The sequence below is a fragment of the Azolla caroliniana genome, unplaced genomic scaffold, assembly GCF_043228905.1.
Source record: "Azolla caroliniana isolate FFs.n. ecotype wild unplaced genomic scaffold, voAzoCaro1.0.p SCAF_18, whole genome shotgun sequence".
Taxonomy (NCBI): Eukaryota; Viridiplantae; Streptophyta; class Polypodiopsida; order Salviniales; family Salviniaceae; genus Azolla; species Azolla caroliniana.
The window spans coordinates 3,034,127-3,060,275 of record NW_028230453.1 but is presented as its reverse complement, the minus strand read 5'-3'; the positions used below and the strand labels follow the sequence as shown (position 1 = coordinate 3,060,275).

The following is a 26,149-nucleotide window of genomic DNA, read 5'->3' as shown; positions in this document are numbered from 1 at the left end:
TCTTCTTGTTTGTTGATGAACAGAGGAAGAAGTTGCTTCTTCCATAGTTTTCCTTCTTGTGTGGGTGGGTGGAGAAGACACCATGAGCATCATGAATCATCATCATCATCATCATCATCAGGATTGAGGAGGCAACAACCACAACTCATCACTCTGCACTTCTTCCAAAAGCAATGAAATCCATGATGGATGGGGGGGGTGCTCTGTCTGTTGTAGCAAGCAAAGGGGGAAGGGAAGGGAAGAGGTGGGTTTTGATTCATTGAAAGGAAATGCCCCTCAGAAGTAGCAGTAGGCACGGTTCGGTTTGAACTGAACTGAACTCAACCTCGAAACCGCGGCTTAACAGTTTAAATGGTTCAGGTTCAGGTTCAAGTTTTCTTAATGGTTCGGTTCAGGTTCAGGTTTTTTTTAATGGTTCGGTTCGGTTCGGTTTCAACAGTTAGAAACCGCAGTTTAAATGGTTTAGCGTTTTATTTTTATTTTTAAGAAAAATTTAAATTTTATTTTTAAACAATCTTTTCACTTTCAAGCCTTATTCTCGTATTTTAGGAAAATCTTTAAAATTTTGAAATTTTAAATTTTAAGTTTTGACCTAAGTTGAAAACCGAAACCGCAGTTTTAATGGTTTAATGGTTTCGTGGTTCAGGTTTCAAATAATTTTAACAGTTTGGTTTTGACATTCTCAAACCGAACTGTTGCTGATTGTTACTGAGGAGAGCCCATTCCCATTAATTTGTCCACCAATGCCCCCTGGCTCGTCGAGAGAGTAGAATACAGATATACACATTGGAGCAGCTTGATTGGAACGAATGAATATCCCTCACTCTCACGCCATCTACATTCATTCATCTGATCATTTGGTTGTCCATTTTGTGTCCGCCAGATTTGATTGCCATGAGACTCACCAGACTGCCCGCCCACCTACTCAAAAAAAACCCTTGGCTCTCCAACCAAACTTTTGGGTCCCGGAGAATGCCCTAAGAATGACCAGACCGCTCATTCAAGTTTTCTTTCTTCTTTTATCGGCTTTTACTTCGTCCACAAGGATTGATTCCCCAAGTATTTGAATGGGACACCAAGAAAAAGCCTTTTCGTCACCTATTTTGTTTGTCAGCTTCCAGATTTCACTCATCGCCGGCAACTTTGGTGGTGGAAAAACGTGATTTATCCCACTTTCATCCCTTGGATACATCTTTTGGTTCCAACCAACAACAATATGAGCAAGGCAAGCTCTTGCCAATCTACCACTATATATATGTGTGCTTTGAAGAGCTCCTTAGAAACTTCCACTTCCACTCCCACCACGAGAATCTTGTGATATATATTATGGTATTCTCACACTTGTCCAATGAGTACTTTATGCAATAACCATGGAAAGTCACACTTTGTATATGATATGTGTAGATGAATACACATACATACAATTTATAAAGCGGATACATACACTTTATAATGGGTATTTGGTCTTTATTTCATTCTGTTTTCCCTCAAGCCGAGTGAGCAGGGATAGGATCGGGATTCCGGATGGGCATGCCAACGGTTATCAAAGAGGCGGGCGCTCGATTTGTTCACAGATGTGAAACAAAGAAGAAGTTGAGGGCCATTCCACAAACAAAAATAATTAGAAAACTCATCCCGGTGGCCAAGTGTGTGTGTGCGTGTGTTGGGCGTTGGGTAGAGGAGGGTATTTTTGGGAAATAATGAAAAATACACACCAAACCGTATGTATCATAGTACGTAATATACTCGAATCCATTGGCAAACATTCGTTTTCATACGAATGCACACAAATCCGTATGTTATCAAAACATTCTTATGTTTTTTTTTTTACACTTTTTACCTCAACTTTCTTACCTTAAAAAAAAACTTTACCTTATAATAAATAATTAATACAAAAGTATGGTATTTACCATACATCGAGAACATCCGCGAATGTGAATGCACATATGGTTCATACAATGTATATATATATGTATGTACAACTCTCGCCTTATACGTATACGTATAAGTACACATACACGTTTTGTATGTTTGTACATACGTTGTATATACAAACTCTATATTGTTGCTTTGTGAACTTCCGCAAAGCCTTTGACACAATTCCTAGGCAATGGTTGTTTGACAGGCTTAAAAGCTTGGGGATACCAAATGACATGATTTGGGTCATCTATCCTCTATATGATCAAGTCTCTGGGTGCGTAAGATGCCTAGGTGGCCTATCTGATTGCTTCACTAGCACCATTGGTGTAAAACAGGGTTGTCCCATATCACTGACTCTTTTTGGGATCTACATTGATGAGATCATTGATTTTATTACTAGGAAGGGAGGCAATGGAGTAGCAATTGGGGATACGCAAGTTAGTCTCTTACTCTATGCATACGACATTGTCTTGCTCTCAGAGTCTGAACACAACCTACAAAAGCATCTTAATGCCCTAGATGACTTTTGCACACAACGAGGACTGGTAGTGAATCTAACGAAAACGGAAGTCCTTATCTTTCATACATTGTCTCGAGTGAGGAGAAAATGTCACCTAATCCTCTCTCATAACCCAATTGAGGTAGTTGGATCATATATATATCTGGGAGTCACTTTTAGTGCTCGTTTAGGTAAATTCTCGATGACCCAGGCAGCCAAAGATATGCTAACGAGAGGGTATGCATGCCTCTCACTCTTAGAGAGACAATGCCACCAGGCATACTTTCAAGAGCCACGAACTAAGGGATGGCTCTTCGACTCATTAGTGACCCCTTCACTCATGTATACATAAGTAGTATGGGCTCTAGGTCTACCATCTTTGATGTGGACGCAATTGGAGAGACTTTTGGTGATGATGTTATCACGTCAACTCCGAAGCAAATCGACAGTACCACATGACATTATTAGAGTAGAGTTTAGTTTTCCCCCAATGTTAGTATAAGCACTCTTCCGATTGGTAGTCTTTATTCATAAGATACATAGCCAACCACAAAGATATGATATCCCGTCAAGCTTTTGAGGCATCCCGATCCTTATATGCATTCGGAGACACTAGGTCTTGGTATAGCATTGTAGTGAGTTGGTTACTTGCAAATGGTATAAACATTAACAACCTACCTCCCCTTAAGTATAACCATGGGACTAACCAAACTTTAATCTCTCATGAGGGCCGTAATAAAGTAATACGCAAAGAAATATGGCAAATTTACACCCGATTTAAATGGATCGCCCCACGAGAGCCACCCCCATCTAAAATGTTGTACTATAAGGAACACTTCTTGCACTTCTCTAAGTTAGGTTTTATTACACGACCAAAATATCTAGATACATTCTTATCAAATGCACTAAGGGTGGCCATTGGACAACTTAGGATATCATCTCACAAACTTGAGATTGAGAATGGTCGTACTAATGGAGTCCCTAGAGAGGAAAGGCTATGTAGGTCATGTCACATAGAGATAGAGGATGAATATCACTTTACATGCAAGTGTCCAACTTATGACGAGATAAGGGCAAAATACCAAGACATACTAAGACCCTCTCCAAACTATTAGATACCCCGAATATAAAGAGACTAGGTAGGTATATCTTAGAGCTAAAACAACATCGGGAGGAAAAACTACAAAATGTTAACCATAATCATTTTAATATTCACCAACATGTAACTAATATAATTTTTCAAGAACAAGGGGAGACGATGAATGTGGACACACGTACACCACTCAGCCTCTCTCTTAATGAAGCAGAAATGCAAAGAACAACCAAATGACTTCGGATGTCGGGCTTCAAAGTTCCTCGATGTGGAGTAGAAACGATTAAGAAGGTAAAGGAACATGAGCTACGCCGCTTAGCACCTATGGTTGCGGTATCTTTTACATTGGGACCACGAGCCACCCCCACATTGAAACCCTTTGACCTCTCGCTTCTTTTCGAGAGACTTGGATGGAAATGAAACTAGGCCTAGTACAAAGCCATTTCCTTATAGAACATGTGTTTTTACTAGAACTCAAGTTAACTTAAGTTATATTCATAGTACGTAAATTTCGTGTTCGTACAACATAACATTTGTTTTCTTACATTGGAAAACGAATGCGAATGTTATTCAACCATTCTTGTGTTTTTTTCTTTCTTTTTTCTCCTTTTTTTTTAGGTTGATTTACCTCATAATAAATAGTTAATCCAAAAGTATGGTATTTACCATTCTTCGAGGGTGTTTACCATACTCGAATTTTTTGAAAACATTCGCGAATGCATGTTCTTCAATTCTATTGTTTCTTGCGAATGCGAATGCACGTATGGTTCATATGTATATATAGATATATAATGTACAGCTCTCACCTTATACGTATACGTATACGTTTTTTTGTATGTTTGTATATACGCTGTATATACGAACTCTGTTCTCCATTCTCTCTCTCTCTCTCTCTCTCTCTCTGTGTAATTCGTTCATTCTTCTGCTCTCTGCCATGGCCATGGCTGCTGCAACATCGAAGCTCTTCTCGTATGGCGGCTTTACCCACTCCTTTCCTCCTCCTTCGCGTTCCACTTCTTTCATAATGCCCTGCTCGTCGTCTGTTTCTCAGCCTTGGTCGCATCCTCCTCCTCCTCTCCGCAAAGATCTGATCCGTTCTTCTGCCACATTTTCTCCTATTCATCATCGCGTGGATTTGTCTGCTGACAGAAGGTGAAAACCAATGGTCGATTTCAATAGTGTATGTAAAATAAAAGAACAATGAAGAAAAAAAATGGGAGATTTCATGAAGTATTTTGTGCATATTTTTGGATAGATGAACTGAAAACATGTTCACTAACTGTGACATTTCACCAAATTTTTTTTTTCGTTCATGGTAGTAGCTTAAACTTCTCCAATCATAGTTTCTTAATGCTACATCACTGGTGACGTTTATGACTACATAAGCCAAAACAAATTCTTATTTTCTCAATCTTTTTCAGAAAGTATCGGTTTCACGCTTCTTCTTCTTCTTCTTCTCCAATTCTTTGCATGAACTTGTTTGGTGATAGAAGGTAAAACATGAATTCTATGAAGCTTATTTGCATGTTCTCAATCTTTTAGATGGAACATTGTGAATCGCAGGTCTAAGGAGCAGTTTGTTTATGAAAAGTTGAAGATAATTAATTATTTGTGAGTTTGTGAATTAATGAAGACAATTTGTAGATTGAATTTATGAAGATTGGTTTGTGACGATCTAAGCTTATATCAATGGTCAATTTATGAAGATAATAAATACCGTCTAATTTTTTATGTGTTACTACTTCATGAGCAAATGCTCGTCTTTGCAGAATGATAGGCTCAGGCCTTCCCATATCCACACCAATCCTTCTGTAATTTACTGATTACATAAGTATGACTAGAATCATATGTTTTCCGTGAGTGTTTTAAATGATAAGTTTAGATTAATATGTATGATTACATAACTGAATGGTTGTTTTCAACAGATTGATGATTGATGACCTTTCCAAATCTAGACTAATTTTTTTGCTAAGCTTTTAATTGCATGACTATGGTTAGCATCACATGTTTTATGTTTCAATGTATGATGCTAATAAGCTCTGTGGTTCTTCTGTACATCTTTCCTCAGCATGCCACATGCATTTGAAGTGGAGTTTAAAGTTCGGGACTATGAACTTGATCAATATGGAGTAGTGAATAATGCCACATATGCAAGCTATTGCCAACACGGTAAATGTTTTGTCTCAATTTTAGAGTTATGTGGTCAATTGATGCCTTGGAGATTTTCCGTGTACAGCGCAAATGCATATATGATTGTTTGTTTAACAAGAGTGAAATGTATTGTCCATTTATAGTGCTTTTAATGAGTTCTCATAGTATTCCAGTGGATAAAGTTGACGTATTGCTCATTCAGACTGATGCGAATTATGTTCTTATGTTTCAGACAATGCATAATAAAAGAATGGTAACCATGATCACATGTGTTTGATTGTAATTAGATTCTAGCTAACATATGTTTCTTTGATATAACTTGTAAGTGGACTCTAGCCATTTATGTTTGAATTTAAGTAGATTCTACCTAACTAATGTGTTGTAACCATGATCACATGTGTTTGATTGTACTTAGAATTCTTGCTAACGATTGTTGCTTTGATGTAACTTACTCTAGCCATGCATGTTTGTTTTTAAGCAGATTCTTCCTAATAAATGTGTGTTTGATATAGGTTCTAACCATTTCTGTTTGATTATAATTAGATTCTAGCTAATTAATAAATGTCGGGATGGTTGTGTGCTTAATTCTTCGACATGCTAAACTGATGTAATTGTCTTTTAGCTATTTTCAGGCATACATGAAAGAGTAACGAGATTCTTAAATTAGGATTTTCTATCTTCAACATGTATGAATGAACTCATAGTTCTTCTGTTGTTTATGTGTTTTTGTTTGTTCCATGTCCTTTAATATCATTATTAATAAAGGGAAACCCTTGGAAATTTCTTTATTTCTTCAAACATCCCTGGTTGGCCCCCAAAAGGGAGAACCGGGGGGACGAATTGACCACTTAAGGGAAATAAAAAAAATACAAGGTATTTTGTATTTTTTCCCTGTATTAACTTTCTCTTCTTCATAGCATTCATCTTCTTTGCTCAATGATTTTGTTTCTTTAATTTTTAATCCTTATTTTTCCAGTTTCTCTTTATTTTTTTATATTCATAAACTCGGTTCTTTTTGTCTTGGCGTTAAGAAGGTATATATATATATATATATATAAGCTGATTGTATGATGCAATGCCAATGCAGCTCGCCACGAATTATGTGAATCGATCGGGATAAGTCCAGATGGAATAGCTCGCTTAGGAAATGCACTTGCATTGTCAGAGATGACACTCAAGTACCGTGCACCTTTAAGAGTATGTTCTTATGCAAAATATTTGAAAACGAAAATACCATTGAATTTTCCTTTTCACCCAAATACCCCTGTCAACTCCCTCTCTACCAATTGTCTATTCCTTTGAGCAATTACATGTTCAATGCATTATTCTCTTTGTTCTCTCTTATGAGGACTGACCATGGACACTTGGAAAATTTCTGGAAAAACATGGGTATTTTGGACCTTTCCCATCATTCAAATATTTTTCATTGTTTATTTGCTTTTGTAATTTCTACATCAAGTGTGGTTGTTTGAGTTTGAATTAAAAGTCAAACTGAGGGGTAATGAAATGATGAAATTGTGTCTTTTGACATGAGATACAGCCAGAGTGGTGATCGGTTCGTAGTTGCTGTAAGAATTACTGGAAGCTCAGCAGTACGATTGTTTTTCGAACATATCATTTACAAACTTCCGAACCGAGAGGTGAGATATGCAACCTTTAGAAACATTTCACATGTTTTACCTATCTGTGTGTGTGTGTGTGTGTGTGTGTGTGTGTGTGTGTGTGTGCATATATATAACATGTTCATATAATATTTTTGGGGCCTCAGTCATAACATTCTCTTTCCACTTTTCTGAATGAAGAAATACTGGTTTGATCTAGCATCAATTAGCTTTTTAAGTATATTTATATAATAGGAATCAATTTGGGATTCAAACCTCACAAATTCTAATGCTACTTTTCTAAACATACACTAACGGGCTTGATACAACATTGAGTAGGTTTGAAGTATTGATAATGGGAATATGGGCTGCATGTACTAAGGATGTGCAATTTCAAAGCTTATTTAATTCAGCTAGCTTTGTCTCCCATTATCTTTGGAGAATTGTTTCTTTTCCATTCCAAATATTTTTAGTGACTCTGCAGATTCACTCCAGGGATGATAATAAAATCTCTCTCTCTCTCTCTATATATATATATATTTATTTATTTATTTATTTATTTTTGATAATTTCAAAGCTGATTTAAAGTTCTTGAACATCAAGAGACGCTACTCTCTTTCAAATATATTATGTGAAAATGTTAATAGAATCTCACTCTCTCTCTCACCCACACCCACCCACCCACCCACATTCTCTCTCTCTCTCTCTCTCATTCACATGAGCACCTACGTAATTTGGAAGCCAATTTCATGTTGCTTTAAACACCTTCCTTTGTCTTTATGATTATTCTGCTTTTTCCTTCATTTTTCTTGCCCTCACAGAAATCACACCTTTCCTTGATGATGAACTTCTTTGCTTTATTTATTTTATGCTCGTCATTCCTTTATGAACTTTTTTGGGTTTTATTTTAAATGTATCTTTTCTATACAGTAGCACAAGCGTATTGTGCGAAAACTGAAAGTATGATCCAAAACTTGTAATGGTCATTCCTTTATGAACTTTTTTTGGGTTTTATTTATATTTTGCTTTTCTATACAGCAGCACAAGCGTATTGTGCGAAAACTAAAAGTATGATCGAAAACTTGTAATGATCATTTTTTGGGTTTTGTTTTATATTTTGCTTTTCTATACAACTGCGCAACCATATTGTGCAAACTAAACATATGATCCAAAACTCGTAATCATCATTCCATCATGAACTTTTTCTGGGTTTTATTTTATATTTTACTTTTCTATACAACACAACCATACTGTGCAAACTAAAAGTATGATCCAGAACTCGTAAGACGCCTATCATTATGCCATGATTATGTCATTTATTCTTTTTCCATTAAGCTTATGGCTGTTTGTTCCTTTGCTCTTTACTACATGCACAAATAAGTTATTGGGCGACATCTTTGATAAGGTGATTAGGCATATTCAACAAGCATATTCAGTAACCTAATTCCTTTCATTTATGTGCTTAGTTTCATTTTGACCGGCATTGTAATCCAATATGAGCATTGATAATCACAACAGGACCAGTAGGAATTTATAATTCTTCTTACATTACACAAGCTCTATAAATAACACATGTTACTTAGTGCATTCTCAAAAACATAATCAATGAAATTTCTTTGTATGGTGGTAGGTTATCTTGGAAGCAAAGGCGACGGTTGTATGTCTTGATAAGAACTATAAGCCTGTGAGATTTCCAGCTGAATTCAAATCGAAACTTGCTCTTTTCCTTCGGGAGGAGGGAAGTTGAGTTGCTAGAGGAAAACTAGTTCAACTCATAGAATCCACATTGTTTCTTAAGTACCCACTAAGTCAGCATTGTACCATTTCAGGCATAAAAATTTCCTTACTGCTAGATAAGGATTGCTGTGAAACTTAACATTTCAGACATGTCATTGAAAACATTTTTTCCTGATGTGGTATCAGAAGCTTATGTGTGTATAAAGTTTTTAAGTCAATAGCTTTCTCTTAGTAGTATACACTTCTTTGAAACGATATTCTCTTGTAAACTACGGTTCCATGATGAAATATTATTTCTTTGAGCAACTAGTTGCGTTTTATGTTCCAATTGAAGTATGAGAAACAAGTTCTTCTTTGATGGTCCCAATGGTATATACCGTGATATGTATGTAGGTTGAAAGGAAAATTGGTTTGGTAGTTCTCACATCTAAGTTCTAATCCTCATGGGAGTTGCGTTATGTTAACTAGTATCACATTGTCCACTTATCATAGGGACTTGAATGGTTTTTTGTATATTATGACAAGAAAGCAATATGACCCACGCGGCAAATAGTCATTGCAAAGTACTTTCAATTGGGTAGGGTGGGAAAAGAAGAAGAAAAATGAGTTAAAATGCAGTGAACTAGTAGCTGAATTTTATTGTTTAGGTCCCTCATGAGTTTGGTTTTGTGACAAGGAGGTTGCCTAATGTCATTGTTGGCGGTGATCTTGCCATCATTTTATCTTGTTACATCCGTATGAGTTATGATGCGTTCCATACCAAAAGTACATTGAGATAGTGCAGGCTCTTTTTCCTCCTCGATATTCAGGTAACACACCATGCCTACATTCAAAGTGCACAGGATGTCACTTCTCATCATAATGCAGGCACAATCAGCTGCCCTAGTCAACTATCTATTAACATCTATTACATCATATAATTCCTCATTTGGAAAAGGAGAATGCAGTGGAAGCAAGATATTCTTTATACTTGTATTGAGATAGTGTTCCACCTCTCACGTATATCCTTTGGGTTTAGAGAATGAACAAAGCTGGCACTTTTTATTACCTTTGATGGTTATAATTCCTCAGTTAGAAAAGGAGAATGGAGTGGAAGCAATATATTCTGTATGCTTGTATTGAGATAGTGTACCACCTCTCACATATATCCGTTGGGTTTAGAGAATGAACAAAGTTGGTTCTTTTTATTACCTTCGATGGTTAAATTCCTCATTTACAAAAGGAGAATGCAGTGGAAGCAAGATATTCCGTATACTTGTATTGAGATAGTGTTCCAACTCTCACATATATCCTTTGGGTTTAGAGAATGAACAAAGTTGGCACTTTTTATTACCTTCGATGGTTATAAAGTTTTAGCTCTTTTTATAATTCCATGGATGGTTGCAATGCATCGACGGAAAAATCTTTAAGATCTGAATGGCCATTATTATTTCTCCATTCCAAAATTGGTTCATGTACTATGATTAATGATAAACATCAGAATGCTATCAGTTTCAAACCTAGCACTAATAAATACTAGAATGACTATTTTTATTTTTTTAGTGTCTTATTTGCAAATGATAATAAAGCTTGGGTGAGATTTTAATCCTAAAAATCCGAATACAAAACTAGAACATCATAAAAATTGATAGCAATTATCTTCTCTGTTATTCATCATAGATAGAGCTTAGAAGCTCATCATTATCCAAACAGATCTATATTAGGATAATAAAGCTTGGGTGAGATTTTAATCCTAAAAAACCTAAGCTAAAACGAGAGCATCATAAAAAATCCTCGCAATTATCTTCTCTGCTATTCATCATAACCAACCAAGCAGGAGTTTTCGACATCGATTTGCCTCATTGTTCATGTTTGGAGAATTTCAAAGAAATTAATTCTACTTACTAACCTTGTCCTATCATAAATAAGTAACATTACTCAGTGGTCAAGTTTCTATCGTTGCATGGTGAAATCATCAACAGGGATTCTATATAAATACAAATCAGACAATATGACAATTAATGGATGAGACCAAACATGATATCTACATACACTGAAATGGAAAGTGCATATTGGAAGAAGGTAAGAAGAGTGTAAATAAAATGGAATTGAACCATGGCATCGAACTTGTTTTGGTGTTTAGCCCCCTTGACAAAGAGCTATAGAACAATCTCTTGCACTAAGCCAATCTTTTCCCATAACTTATGCCATCTGTTCTTTGACATAAGCAAAAACATTCAAGGAACCTCGAGATCATACAAGCATCTAAAACAAAGCATCTAGCCCATTATGTAGAACAAATATTCAAACTATAGACTTATAATAGTCTCCTTTTCAGGGTTTTGGTAGTTGCTTGATAGCCTCTCATCAAAAGACCAACACCAACTCCGATACCCACACACATACCCAAGCCTATGCCAACACCCACTCTTACGCCAGTGTTAAACCAACTGAGTTCACCATCATCGTCGGCCTCAAAATAGGCACCTTGTCGGTAGAAACCCAAAGGTGGAGTTGATGTAAGATCCAATTCTCGGTAGAACATGTGCTCTTCAACCTAATTCCCATGGAAACAAATCAATGGAATAGAGTGGAAGACAACTACTGCAATGCTATGATGATATATAGCGTGAAATGTGATCATTTTCAAGTTTCGAGGCTTATTATGTGGTAAATGCGCCCAAACCTGAGTTGGGCAAAAAATATGCCCAAAACTAGGACAAACCTTATTGTATGGAAATGCCCAAATTTTCTTGTAGTGTATGGAATGCACAAAATTTATATGAAAACGCCCAAAATCGAATGTTTGAAAATACCTAGAAAACTTAATTGTGCTAAAAATGCCCACCAAATGCTTATGTGCGAGCTTCAGTTAAAGAAAAGCAAAATGAAAGGGCAAGTACCTGTCTTGAAAGATTGGAATCCACCATGAAACCTTCCTTTGAAGATTCATAGCCAAAAACATCATAACCATCACCATTATCAGCATCATTCTCGTTTTCATCATGTTCAAGTATGACATCTAGAGTACTATAACTATTCCTTCTACAATGCCTTGCAACCCTCCTTGTGCTGATAAGTTGTAAGGTGCTGCTTAAAATAACTGGAGAGTTGTGGTTTGAATCCCGGCCCGCCACGCATATCTCCATACAAGAGATATTATCACCCTCTGCCCTCACATTAAGAAGCCCATTACCATTACAAAATTGTGCTTTTGAAGAAGAAGAAGAAACATAACTACATTCCAAAGACCAGTTATTGGACATCTTAGATATTGAAGGAGTCCCATAGTTACATGACCTTTTGATGTTTGCACATACAAGAGTCTCTTCTTGATCATCACATATGAAGAAAGGGAATGAATCGGAAGTTCTCACCATGTCTGTGCAGACATATATAGCCTCAGCTGAATCTGCATCCATTCTATCTCTTCTTAATGTTAAAGAAACACCCATTTGTGAAGGGAAGATTTTTGCTCTATTGATCTCTAGACTTGAATTGAGCCCACCATTGCTGTTGTTATGAGTGCTACTATTAGAATTCCCACATCTGATTGTGAGGGATTGAGGAGCTTTTTCAAGACATGGGCAACTCATTCTCACATAAAACACTTGGATTTCCATCGCATAAGAGATGCAAAGGACGGACTAGAGGCTACACTAATGGGCATGGAAGGAGAAAAACAAGAAAGAAAGGAGAAGATGAAGGGATGTGAAGCAGGAGAATGAAGAAGAAATCATTGGCTTTCTGGAACTGTCAATGTCACTGTCACCATCGCCCACAAAATGTGGATTCTGCACTTTAATGGGCGGGGGGGTCTCTTCTATTTCGGGGGCTCTATTTGCCCACTTGCCCAAATATCCATCTCTCTCTCTGTCTCCCTCTCTCTCTCTCTCTCTCTGCATTATCTTATCTTCTTCTTTTTCTATTCTGTAGCCCCATTCTTGTCGATATATCCCCAATTTTATAGTTGGGACCTATTTTGGGCGTCCTTCCAAAATATAGCAACTCCCCCCACCCCCAAAAACCCTCCTCCATCCATGATGCCAACGGTTCGGTTTCGGCTTCACTGGTTTGCCGGTTTGGGAGTTTACAAAAGGAAGGTTTCATGGCCGATTAAGCCTTCACCGGTTTGGCCAAGCCGATTAAGCCTTAACCAGTTTGTCCCAAATTGGTTCGGTTCGGTTCGGCTTGAGCATCCCAAATCTAGCTCAAACTGGTTAAGGACGCTCAAGCTTAAACCAAACCACAAAACCATTCCAAAACGGTTTACCAGTTCGGTTTAAGGCTTGAGCCGAGCCATTGCCAATTCCACATCCCAGGCAGGGCAAGGCAAGGCAAGGCAAGGCAAGTAGACAATCTAATTCGATCAAATTGAGACATCCCAAATCAAGCTCAAACCGGTTAAGGATGCTCAAGCCTAAACCAAACCATAAAACCATTAAAAAACGGTTTACCGATTCGGTTTAAGGCTTGAGCCGAGCCATTGCCGATTCCACATCCTAGGCAAGGCAAGGCAAGTAGACAATCTAATTTGATCAAAATCTCTTGCCCATGCCCTTCCTTTGTCCTTCACGGACCGAAACCAAAAACAGAGCAAGACTGACACCTTGAGAGCCTAGCCTCCTTTTACTTGCTTCGCATTGTGTTCTCGACAACCCAACACTTTCTTTGCCTTCTCCTCTGCTTGCTTATCGTCACATGTCGTTGTGTGCCCTTTGTTATCGAACCCATGGTGTTTATCGCATGCCATATATGAGCCTTTTCTGTCACCCGAACTTTCAATTGTCTTTTGACTCTCTGGAAATCGCCGATCGGTCTCATTTCTTTTGATCGAGATGTCGCTATCGATGCTTGTCTTGATTCACCAAGCAACCATTTCTATAGATGGAGATGTCATTATCATCAATTGTTGAGATGTATTCAAGGCATTGATTTCAAGGGAATTTTGTCTATGGGCAAATACACAACTTTGATCGCGTCTCCTCAATAGAAGCTTGGCTCAATCCTCTGAGTCTCGTGAAATGAAAACATGTTGTTATCAAAGTCTCTTTGGATTTTGCGTGTCATTTGAAGTAAGCCCCATCTTCACAACATGGAACCAATATCAGCCATCCCATTTGGCCAAATTTCATTGCGAAATTAATGTGTACCCCCTTTACCTCATTCTCTTCAATAATTTTGTACTCACGTGACGCTTTTCTCTTTGAAGATAAATAATTGAGTATTAACCCTCTTGGAGGTTGTGGGGACAAAACATATTTTATATGGTAATGAATTCCGATAGTATGGTTATATAATACGCCCAAAGATGGAGTCAGTAGATCCAAGTGATGCTTCATAAAGAACACAATCAACAAAGGTTTTGTTATGAACATTTTTTTGTTTTGATAAGTAACTAGTTTTAAGTTGTATAGCTTCGTATGCAAATAAGGAGAAAGGCCATACTACTTAGTACTACACGAATGTTTAATTTGAGCAAAATGCTTATGCCTTCATGATCTGGTAGGATATTCGTATTTCACCTAACAATCTCAATAAAAATCGCGGAAATCCATCAAGTTCCAAATCATGTGGTACAATTTAAATTGAGCTTTCACATTGATACAATCTTGGAAATTTTCCTTTTATTATCATGTTCATTGGATTGTGGGAGAAAGGCAGGTCTCATGACTCGTCTTTTAAGTAGTAGTGTCTGTGGGCGCATGATTAGCTTCTTTTTCTTTTATGTAAAGTGAAAACTAAATGCCAATACTATGATCTCTACATTGAGGATTTTAATGCGTGTGTGTAAGCATTCACCTTCTTTTTCTTCAATATAGAGGCAAAACCATATGCTGATACTATGACCTTTAGGTTGATCATTTCAATGTGCACACTTGCAAGTATTCATCTCCTTTTTCTTCAATATAAAGACAAAACCATATGCCAGTATTAAGACCTTTAGGTTGATCATTTCAATGTGCGCATGTGTAAGTGTTCATCTTTTTTTTCTTCAGTATAAAGGCAAAACCATATGCCAATATTATGGCCCTCTAGATAGATGATTTTGACGTTTTTTTTCTTCACACATCACGTGAGAATTATTATGCTATTATGAAGCTAATATTTTCACATGTGACTATAGATTTTCAAAGCGTCCTGGAATTGCACTCAAGCTCATGGTTATATCAAAGTTGGACCTTTTAGTGGTCCTAAGATCATCGCACAAATCTACTTCCGTATGATCAAATATTCAAGCATTTCAACAAATGTATCGAGATTTCGTCATGTATATCCTTCATTTAATTAAATCGTTCAACCCCAAAAAATCATTGCTAAATTATATTCATGTTTTGTATGATCACAAGCTCATTCTTGGTAGAAATCAACATGGCTCTAAAAGAAAAGGCTTTCCATTACTTACTAGAGTGTATGTATGCAAGATAAAACAAGAAGGAAAAATAGAGTGAATCATAAAAAGTACAATTGCTGGCAAGGTAATTATGACAATTTTGATCTCCTATAATAGGCATGCTTATGTGTTTATATGAGCTATTATTAATCACCAAAATAGCATAAAGGCTTCAATGAAAAATCTTCATCACTTTTTGCTTTATAAAAAGTTATTATGTGTTACGTGTCTCTTGAACTTTATGATGTCATTTCATATCAACTTTCGGTATCATTATAGTCATGGAGAATCTCAAAAACATGCTAAAAGAAGATCATTTCGCCCCAAAAGAAGTGTGGATTAAGATATAGTAAATTTGTATATGTATACACATAGGCATCATACAAAAGCTAAATTACTTTGATTGTTCAACTTATTAGAACACATACACTAGAATCAATTAAATAACCCATTTAAAAAGTTAAATAACTTAAATAGTTGATCATTAAGCAATTCATTTGTGATAAACTAACTTTTGCAATCGTCATTATGAGAAATCAAGCTTTAAAAAAATGGTTGCATTTGCATTCATTGATTTGATCAAGTTTTTGTCATTCATTGATTTTAATTGATGGTCAATTTGTCTCGATATAAGTAACATTGTTGCAGGGCAGATGCACACAAGGCTGTGCATGTGTGCACACGATGCCCAACCTAAAGAATTCACTAGGATGTGTGTACAAGAGAGAGAAGGGCAAAGGCACCACTGTATTGAAATATAAGGAAAATATGCAATATGCCATCATTTTTGAAGGATGGAAGGGGTGGTCCATGCACTCATGTTTGTGTGTATGTGCATATGCGAATGCCAAGATTGAAATTTTCACTTCACTAGGATATATGTACAAGAGGGGAACAAGGTGAAGGCCCCATTCTATAGAAATATTTAGGAAAAAATACACAATGTCATTATCATTTGCAAAACCGTCACCATCTTTCGCTTAGAAATTAGCAAATGGGTGTAAACCACATAGAGGATTATACACTAGAATAAATTAATTGATCTAGCATACCAGATAACAATTTGAGCACTTGCAAAACACACAAACAAGGAACCATCTATTGGACCCTCATGCAAATCACATAACCATGATACAAGAGAGATTACCAATCATAGGTATGGTTTTTTGACAGCATTGTGGTACAAGCCCTTTCATGTGGAAAACAATTAGACCCTATCCAAGAAGTTTCATAGGGTTTAGAAAAACACAAAGAAGTTTTTTAAATGTTGATTATGGATTATACTTATGGCTTCTTTATGGATCATAGCCATGGCTTTTTTATGTATTCATAGCTATGGTTTTTTGTGATACCATTGTGATTCAAACCCTTTCATGCGGAAAACAATCGCACCTCGTCCAAGAAAATTTAAAGGGGTTTAGGGTTTACAAACATACAAAGAAGTTTTTAAATAATGTTGATACCTTGGGATAAAAAGCACAAGCCCAACATAATTATGTTCTTGGTGACAAATTTTCATGTTCTCAAATTCATGTCTATTTGCACATTCTAGAAGTCTAGACTATGCATGCGCACTACTTCCATAGGAGGGGCAGGATGGAAAATAGGAAATAAAATCCCATCAAAACCCAACACTTTAGAAATGGGATTCCATTCATTGTTGGGAGGTCCCTTGGATTGATCAATTGGGTCCTTAGAGAACAATAATTTATCAGCATCATCATCATTATTATTAAAGTAGCTATAATTTCTTTTTCAGCAATCTAGCTATGTATACATTTGGCGATGCACGTATCCATTTAGCGAATTGGTCATGAACCATAAAACATCATCTTCTCTTCCATTGCCAAGTGTATTCATTATGTTCAAAAGAAAACATGCTCTAGATTTGCAAAACACATCACTAGAAGGTCAAGGTGCATATGTTTTATGCCCTTTTCCAACATGGCCAATAGAAAATATCATAAACATGTACAAAGGTTCTATATTGTTCATGTCCTTTTTCCAACCCTAGATTCCAAGGTGCCAACTTTGCCTTCGGGAATGTAGGACATCCATATGAGTGGAAGCAAAGTAGCCATGGATTGCACACATATCCCTAGAGGGAGATTAGAGAAATCATGTGATGAAATATTGAGCACAGATGCGAGCATGACCCCAGAATACCCACTCATAATGGTGGCCAAGCATTGGACAGACATAAAAGCGGCGAATAAAGAGCCTTCTTTCCCACGCGGACACAATTGAGCCAGCAATACTGTGAATGGCAATATCTTAAATTGATTTATTGAATCGATCAATGTTGAAGCCCCGAGCACAAAACATGCATCTGGAATCCCTAATATCACATTCACTCTGTTCACTAGAAGTATATCAGAAAGCACACACAACGATAGCACAACTTGTACTGACCCCAACAACTTCCTCAATGATGTGCCCTTCAAATATTGGCTATAAAAAAGGCTTCCAACCATCAATCCCAATTGACCCAACACCTTCCCTAGGCCTATCACAAATGGGCTTATCTTCAAATGTTGTGTTTGGAAGTAAAACATTGTTCCCCCCAAAGTCGGAATGCAAGCATAGGAAGCAACAAACCATGCCATGGGATATGATATGTCTGCTCTCTTCATAAGATTAGCAAGGTCGGAGAATTGTTGCTTTATTCCAATCACTTTTACATGCTCCTCTTCTTCAGGCACCATAGATTCCGACATGCTGGAATTCTCTAATTCTTCTTCACATGTAATTGTGCCTGATGATATCGGGCTCGAAAGGAGCTTGGTTGAGCGTTTTGGCATTGAGATCTCTGAGACCATTTGGTTCTTCTTCTCAATATAAGGAGATGATCTAACTCCTAATGATGCTTCGTCAACCGAAATGGATTTCACAATTTGAAACAAGAGAAGTAAACCATACAGACAAAATATGAGCTTGTAATCAACCCAACCTAGGGCAAGAGAAGCCATTAAATGGCCGAGGACTCCACCAGAGGCTGTGAATAACCATGCAAAAGATTGAAGTTCACCATTCGACCTCTTCTTCTTGGAACATTCAGCCACAAGGGCATCGTTCACAACATCTACCATAGAAGCTCCCATGTTACTTAATGCAAGAAGAATTGCAATCGTAGATACGGAAGAGGCCCCTATGTATACAATGGCACCCCATGAGACTGCTTGTAGAAGTCCTGGAAACAAGAAGAGGGTTTTCCACAGCCATCATCTTTGTAAACAGGACATTATACGCTAAAACACAATGTGCAAGTACCTTCCTTCATATATTCCAATTAGAGCTCTAACATTTAACAAACACGTTTTCGCCTAAAAACGCCTTTATAAATTTACTCTCCGCGGCTCAAGATACACTGACAATCACTAAGAATGGCATTACAATTTCAAGTCCCACAACTTTCAACTCATTATTCATATTTCATATTGCGACTTTGAGATCATTATGCTATAAATAGTACAATATTTCTCTCCTAAAGAGCAACATTACAGTTCTGCAACCCAAGCGTTGAAAGCGGTAGCAATGTCTTATCAAGCAACTGCTAATAATGAAGCAAACCATCCTCAAGAAAGCTTACAGATATTTCACAAGACAATTCCAGTTACGCTACATTGTGAAATATGTGGGTTTAGGACATGTGACATAGATGTCCTTGCAGGTGTATGTATGAATGTATGTGACAGCATACCTGCACATGGGTACATATGTGGGTTTAGTGCATATGAGACACATACAGCATTCATGTATGAATGCCATATGAGTGTCTAGGGTATATGACATAATGTACTTGTAGGTATAGGCATAAATGTATGTGTAGGTGACAGCATACCAGCACATGGCACAATTGTGGGTTTAGGGCATATGGGCACATACAGCATTCATGTATGTGTATCTAGAGCATATGACATATATGTCCTTGTAGGTATATGCATACATGTATGTGTAGAAGACAGCATACAAGGGCACATATGTGGGTTTCGGACACATGAGGCACATATGGCATTCATGTATGTGTGCCATATGACATGAATGTGCTTGTAGGCATAGGCATACATGTATGTGTAAGTGACAGAATACTAGTACAAAGGCACATATGTGGGTTTAGGGCATAAGAGGAGCATATGGGATTCATGAATATGCGTGATATGTCGGTCTAATGCATATGATATAAATGTACTTGTCAGCGTAGGCATACAAGTACATATAGGTGACATCATGACTGTATAAGGGCACATGTGGCATTCTTGTACATGAGCAATATGTGTGTAGGGTGTATGACATTCATGTGTGTGTGCCTGTATGTATGCATATATATGTGTTTAGGGTTTAGGGCATGTATGACATATGTATTCTTAATAAAAAGAATCCAACAAAGAACAAAACAGGCGTTTAAAAAACAAAAAGAAGAAGAAATTGGAGAGAGGACCAGATGAAGGATGCCTTTGTTTTACCTCCCAAGCCAAGGTATGGAACTCGATGAGCCCCTTTGATGTAGATGGTATCAGAGATGATACCATAGAGGGGTTTAGCCACCATGGGCAGGTTCACGGTGCTCTGGACGATCTGCAGCGTCCATGGATCGACGGAGAGGGCATCTTTCAAGAAGAAATTGACGGCAAACCAAGGGAAGCATCTGAAGCCTTGGACAAAGTAGCCCAGGGAAACAAGATGTAGCAGAGGAAGGCCATAGATGAGCTCGAGAGGCTTGATCCAAGGAACCCAGAAAGCCATTTCAAATGATTTCTTCAGTTACAGACGTGTGTGTAGTATCAGTCAGTGTATACAGATCAAATCGCCCACATACCACTGTGTGACCAAATCGCCCACAAAGCCTCTGGGGACCTAAAAACCTAATTGATACTCACATATTTACTTGTATGTATTTATAAAACCTAATTGATACTCACATATTTACTTGTATGTATTTATAAGCCCAGAAGGACGAACATGAACTTCTTGCGTACATACTTGTGAGTCTCTCGAGACCTTGACACGCCTTAGGAGTGTGGCACAGAGAGCAGATGATCCTGACAAAAGGAAAGGGGTTCTGGTGGGTCTCGAGACCCTGGTGCCAACCAAGGATTTCGGCCATGGTCATCTTCGATCCGAGCACATTGTTTCTCGTGTTGTGTCGCAAAACAGTAGTTAGGGTTCGGGCTTTGGATCCATAATGCGATTGCGCATTCATCACATTGATGTCTCGTTGATGGAGAGTAGTTTGTTTTGTCTTTGAGCATGGTGTGCTAATGGAGTAGTAGCTTACCTTTATGTCCATCAATTGGTCAAGCTAACTTAAAGTATCGCATCCTGTGATAAATGTTTATTATGTGGGGCTTTTGGTATGTTTTTCTAGTACATTATAACCTGTTTGCTTGGTGAGATGATGTGGTTTTGTTTGGATAAAGGGAGCACAATGGTTATTGTCTAGAGACCCCATCATTTAAAGTGTCTCCTAGATCATTAGGAACATCTTCCTAAATTTCTGACTCGTCAATAACACCAATTTAAGGTCAATAGTTGATCACTTATGTGAGGCAATAAACAGATGCGAAGATCCATAATATATCAATTGTTGATTTCAAGCTCTTTGCAACAATAATTTGGTTGTGTGATAGGCTTGAGATACCCACCAATGTCCCTACAATCTTGATATTTGATCTTTTATTACACATTGTGCACAATATCACTATATAAATGTTTATTTTACGCACGTAAAATGTAGCATGTGTACGGCATCCTAATTACAAGCTCTAATCCAATTGTTCATATTATTTCACATTTACTATTCCCGAATCCCCATTATATCCCTTTGTTGTTAAGATTTTAAAGTTTTCTATCCATTTTCAAATATAGCATGCCAAGTCCATGATGTTTGTATGCATGTATTCTAAAGCCACGCACTTTGGAAAGTAAATAACATCACTCCTCGACAACGATTGCAAGATGATCTTTAAAACTGCACAATCTTTGTTGACACTCATAGTCCCCTAAATATCTCGGTTGGTCTCAAATTGGTATTCTCATATTGAAAATAGTCGTGTCACCAATGTGTTGCCTCCACTCCATTTTTATTTTATATGGAATACATCGTTGTGATGATATAAGAACACGAAATGTTTTGTCATGTTTTCCTCAAGTATGTTTAGACTACTTTTCTTTTTTTCTTTCTTTCAATTGTTTGTTTTTTCTTTGGCTTTGTCTTTGTCTTAGATCCATACCTCACTAAGCCTCATAAAATATTTGTGTATTTGTAATGAAGATAAAATATATGATCCCAATCTACGCATGTTGTGGTTTTTTTATAGAATGGGGCTAATGAGGGTAAACTAATTTGACAAAATCAAATGCTAGCATCTTCATCAATTTGTTAGTCAAGAGTACACCATTTAAATTGACTCACGGTATGAATGAGCATTGTGATTGAATACGACGTGATTCTATTATATGTAAACTTCCCAGATCCAAGAAAAATATAGTTTCCCTCCACCGACATGAGGCATGTGGCCATGTACAAGCAGTTGATAAGGGGAAAGGAAGTTCACGAGGAGATCATCAACAAGGGATTGCTAGAAAAACATGGTGTATTGTACTTAGCAATGCTTTGGTAGATATGTATGCAAAATGTAGTGCAATAATGAATGTCTATGGCAGCCTAAGAGCAATTGAAAATGGTAAAAAATTCATGATGGAGTTATTAGGAATATTTGGAAGTGTCCATTTATCATTTAAATCACTTTAGACATAATATAAACCATTTCGGAAAAAAAGGAAAAATATAGTTTCCTTTTGTTATTAATGAAGTAATCATTTCTTGCTCCTTTATTTACAAATAAATTAGACCGTAGATGAAGGTATGATGGCCAACAAGAGAGAATTATGGTTGGCAAAAGAAGAATGCATTGACTTAGATATGTCAACCATGTATAATAGTTTCATCCATCCATATTGTATCTCTTAGAACATCTATAATGTGTTGTAAACATACACCAATTCAAATTTCATGAAAGCGACTTCAAAATCGAATCAGTAATATGGTTTTCAATGATAACACACTTGGAAACAATGAAGAGAAACTTGCATGGCCTAAGGTGACCATCATCAACGAGCATTTCTTCGAAGCTAATTAGATTTTATATTATCGTAAAGATTAAAAGTAAGACCATCTAAGGACCTTTGCTACTCCTCCAGTGCCTCTTCCGATGCACTTGTCTCATTGACATGAGCATGCTTTCGGTCACAAAAGTTAGATTGTGCACAAAATAAAAACTACTTTTTGCGAATTGACCGCCCACCATTGATTGGTGAATTTGTTCATCCAGATGAAAAGAAATGCAAGATTTTCTCTCTTCCATCCCTAACCTTTTTTTGCTTTTTCTATTATCTCTTAGAATGATCAAGAAGAAACAAAGACTCATTAGAACTACGTTTCTACTTATTTTTGTCTGTAAGTGGTTATGTGCTTTGTTTCCTTAGTGAATAATCCAACTACCCCACGGGGAACTAGTTGCACCTATGAACGAGATCATGTTGATTAGATGTAGATATATAGTTGTCTTGCATTTTAGCTTGAATGTGCTAAGATTGTCATAAATTATTGTAGGACAATCTAATTAGTATGTATTCATTTCTAATATTGGTGCCATATTATCCTAAAAGAATAATTGCATACTTATGTGCAATATTTTCTAAATTTTGTTGCAGTAATGGGGTTGCCTTACCTTGAAGAACGAGCACATGTGTTCTTTGGTGTATATACATAGTTAGATCAAGATGTTTATATGCACCATTTTCTCATATGGGTGGGTGTTTTTCATAATAATGACCTAAATGTATAAGTATAAAGATGAAGTGATGAAGTTAAAAGCCTTTTGCTTCTTATTCTTCTTCACATTTCAATGTTTCTCTTAGTAAGCTTTGATCCTCTTTCTTAACATAGAGCTTAAGCCATAAGCCTTAATCTTAAGTGAGTAAGCTTTATCTTGTTGTAGGAGTGTGGTTGGCTTAGTTATGTGTGTTATTATACATTTGTTAATAAAGTTGTATACATTCTTAATTTCTTTATATAGTAGTTAATCAAGTTATTGATCAAATGCATTACTTAAGCCGAGTCTTGACTTATACATTTGTTACTAATAGTGTTGAGAGTTAGAAGAAGGATATGATTAGAAGTTGCCCAAGTGAGCTAGCTAATTTGTTGGTGCACTTGAGAGAGATTGAGACTCACTCCTGCTTGCCTCACTATTGAGAGGGTGTTAGTTCACTCAAATATCAACACGATGATCAATGAGGTTCATAACTACCATCGTAGTTAAGTCTAAGCATTTGTCTTATTTCTCAAGATTTTGGTGTTGCTATTAGGGATTTAGAGTTCTCAACAAACATCCTCACAAGAAAACACATCGGAAATCTTAGAATGGCAATCAAATGAAGGACATATACATTTAGGAAGAATCCACGATGCTTATTATATTCTCGTGCCAATTGAAAAGGTCACATAACAGTAAGACTAGAGCTAGCAAACTATAAAACCTCGATAGCAAAGATATCCCGAGTTCCATTAATGGAAAATGTTTGAAGCAATATTACACCACCAAGAAGTTAGAAGCTTTATTAACACCAACACGAGTCAACACACAACTACTTTAGGTGGAAGTTCACAAAACGACTTGCTTAAAACACTATGATATGCAGTAGTGAAGATGGGTACCCATTGTACCTACCTTGGGAGATGAGCCTTATAGACACCACCATTTTAATAGATGCTCATGGGAGCATGATATAAATATCTTACCATGATTGGCTTAGCCAAGGTTTGCCACCAGTAGGCCACACCACTGACTAATTCAACGAAAGGAGGAGATTGTCATTATCATGTAGTAAAAGTATTTTCCAAAGAAGAATACACTCCATTAGTTAAAATGACATACAATACACACCTTTAGACATTATCGACGTCCATATGGGCTACATCACTTATTTATCTTACACTAAATAGCCCACATGTTTGTTCTCCATGTTTCTCATGTCATTCACGCCCCTCTATCATCTAATGGGAGGGGGGAACAACCATCTTGTACTACGTACTGCCATCATATATCCACTCCAATTTATGCAGCCATCGGTGTAGTACACGATTGTTTTTTGAAATTCAGCCTCATTAATTCAGAGGCATCATTAGTTCCATCAATCCGCTCATATTGGGCCCTCAATGTAGTTATTAAAGTGTGCCATATTAGCTTAATAGATTCTGCTGGAGGCTGTTTGTTTGCTAAAAATACCCTGGTACATCTTGCGGTCCAAATGTTCCATATGACAATGGGTGCTAGCCACATCCATAGATCACCAATTTTCTGCTTCTAGGCATTACTTGTAGGTGCACTGTTACTAGCGATCAATCGAATAGTTCCATTCTCCCCTCTGTACATAGTTGTACATGTGATATCAAATTTCTCTACGTCATCATCAAGACAATTCCAACAAGCATGTCCCCAATAGAGGGTAAATGAGCTAGAGGAATGGCAAAGCAATCGTAATGCCCTTCTCCATACAGTCGTAGCCTCATGACATTACTAGAGACAATGAGAAATGGTTTCTAGTTGTCCACATGCATTACATCTAGGGTCTACATTGAGGCCTTTAGCCCATGCCCTTACTGGCAAGGCTCTATGCATAATAAGCCATAAGCATATCATTATCTTGCGGTCACCACTATCATGCCATATCATTTTCCAGAATTTCGCCAATCTCCTTTCACTAATGCCCTCTTGTATCCAAAATGTACGGGCTGCAATATGTTTGTATTCTTGTTTTAGTATAATTTGCCTCCTGATTTTCGTGTTGTACCTGAAAAATTGCACCAGCTTGACACCATCACCTGGACCTTGAGTTCTCTAGAAATACATCGCGGGGTCCCATGATAGCTTATTTGAATGCCCTTCTATCGGCCAACACATTGTCGTTGGTTTGAGCTCACTAGGCTCGAGGTCAACTATCATATCCTTTTCATTTTTTGCAAGCAACCTAATCGGCTTTTCAGTTTGATAGGTTGGTTGCTCACATATTACCATTCTATGCTCTATTTTGTAGTAGCATGCCTCAATAGATCCGGCTTTCATTCCCTTAATTCCAATTAGATAATTTTTAGCATCGATAAGTCCTGTCCATTCCATTTCAGAGGGACTTATGGTTGCATCTTCCAAGATTTGCCCGTTGCGTGCAAAGGCAGCTGTAATCCTCATTAGCATGCATTTACCCCTGTTTATCCTCCATATTCTAGCCTTTTGAGTGCCCACATCATTACATAGAAATCTCTTCCAATCTGCTAATGTATTCCCTTGGGCATTGATTAAATTGGCCCATTTGAAGCCTGCTTTTTGTCCTATCATCAGCCCATCCACATCTCTAATTAGTGGGTTCCAAACAATGGGCATGTACATTCGAGCATATGCATCATTTCTCCACCTACACACGATTCCCTTTCTTATTCCTTGCCATGCCTTCATAATTCCAATAGCACATATACCATGTGTACATCCCCGGTATTTGGGTCGCATTTTTGGCACAAACCCCCAAAAAGCGCTACTTGGCCAACTTCCACCGTGTCTTGGCAACCACATCTTCCATCTGCGTCGCCAGAGAATTTTCCAAGGCGCCTCAGGTGGTTGCAAGCTCCTGACCACCAATTTGCCTAGCAAGGCCTTCGTTTGCACCACAGGATCTATTAGTCCCACCCCACCTTCACTTTTATCTTTTATAAGTGTAGT

General features: G+C 37.3%; 3 protein-coding genes across 6 annotated transcripts; 1 reads left to right on the top strand and 2 right to left on the bottom strand.

Annotated features, from left to right (window-relative positions):
* Positions 1-4,430: 4,430 nt before the first annotated feature.
* On the top strand, positions 4,431-9,356 carry LOC147852084 (acyl-acyl carrier protein thioesterase TE3, chloroplastic-like). 3 transcript variants are annotated; one of them, XR_015531481.1, is made up of 6 exons: positions 4,431-4,664; positions 4,934-5,005; positions 5,581-5,681; positions 6,751-6,860; positions 7,204-7,303; positions 8,895-8,947. XR_015531481.1 is itself a non-coding variant. In XM_087334507.1 (6 exons), the coding sequence occupies exons 1-6, from the start codon at positions 4,537-4,539 to the stop codon at positions 9,009-9,011; spliced, it is 624 nt and encodes a 207-aa protein (XP_087190633.1). In that variant the 5' UTR covers positions 4,517-4,536; the 3' UTR covers positions 9,012-9,356. The 3 variants fall into 3 exon arrangements, 2 of the variants coding, with proteins under 2 accessions (XP_087190634.1, XP_087190633.1); XM_087334507.1 differs by having other exon boundaries at positions 4,517-4,664; positions 7,208-7,303; positions 8,895-9,356; XM_087334508.1 differs by lacking the exon at positions 4,934-5,005 and having other exon boundaries at positions 4,514-4,664; positions 7,208-7,303; positions 8,895-9,356.
* A 1,707-nt stretch (positions 9,357-11,063) lies between these two features.
* Positions 11,064-12,846, bottom strand: LOC147852083 (uncharacterized protein At1g01500-like). The gene is made up of 2 exons (XM_087333738.1): positions 11,884-12,846; positions 11,064-11,537 (listed from the first exon to the last, which is right to left on the bottom strand). The coding sequence occupies exons 1-2, from the start codon at positions 12,601-12,603 to the stop codon at positions 11,298-11,300; spliced, it is 960 nt and encodes a 319-aa protein (XP_087189864.1). The 5' UTR covers positions 12,604-12,846; the 3' UTR covers positions 11,064-11,297.
* Positions 12,847-17,207: 4,361 nt separating this feature from the next.
* Positions 17,208-20,141, bottom strand: LOC147852082 (putative folate-biopterin transporter 7). Of its 2 annotated transcripts, none has more exons than XM_087334321.1 (2): positions 19,838-20,141; positions 17,208-18,564 (listed from the first exon to the last, which is right to left on the bottom strand). In XM_087334321.1, the coding sequence occupies exons 1-2, from the start codon at positions 20,115-20,117 to the stop codon at positions 17,366-17,368; spliced, it is 1,479 nt and encodes a 492-aa protein (XP_087190447.1). In that variant the 5' UTR covers positions 20,118-20,141; the 3' UTR covers positions 17,208-17,365. The 2 variants fall into 2 exon arrangements, with proteins under 2 accessions (XP_087190447.1, XP_087190449.1); XM_087334323.1 differs by having other exon boundaries at positions 17,208-18,522.
* Between the last annotated feature and the right edge of the window lie 6,008 nt (positions 20,142-26,149).

Coding starts and splice junctions, on each gene's coding strand:
- LOC147852082 (XM_087334321.1), bottom strand. CDS start 20,117: ATGGCTTTCTGGGTTCCTTGGATCAAGCCTCTCGAGCTCATCTATGGC. Junction 18,565..19,837: donor TCCATACCTTGGCTTGGGAG/GTAAAACAAAGG, acceptor TCTTGTTTCCAG/GACTTCTACAAGCAGTCTCA.
- LOC147852084 (XM_087334507.1), top strand. CDS start 4,537: ATGCCCTGCTCGTCGTCTGTTTCTCAGCCTTGGTCGCATCCTCCTCCT. Junction 4,665..4,933: donor GATTTGTCTGCTGACAGAAG/GTGAAAACCAAT, acceptor AATCTTTTTCAG/AAAGTATCGGTTTCACGCTT. Junction 6,861..7,207: donor AGTACCGTGCACCTTTAAGA/GTATGTTCTTAT, acceptor AGATACAGCCAG/AGTGGTGATCGGTTCGTAGT.
- LOC147852083 (XM_087333738.1), bottom strand. CDS start 12,603: ATGGAAATCCAAGTGTTTTATGTGAGAATGAGTTGCCCATGTCTTGAA. Junction 11,538..11,883: donor ATTCCAATCTTTCAAGACAG/GTACTTGCCCTT, acceptor CATGGGAATTAG/GTTGAAGAGCACATGTTCTA.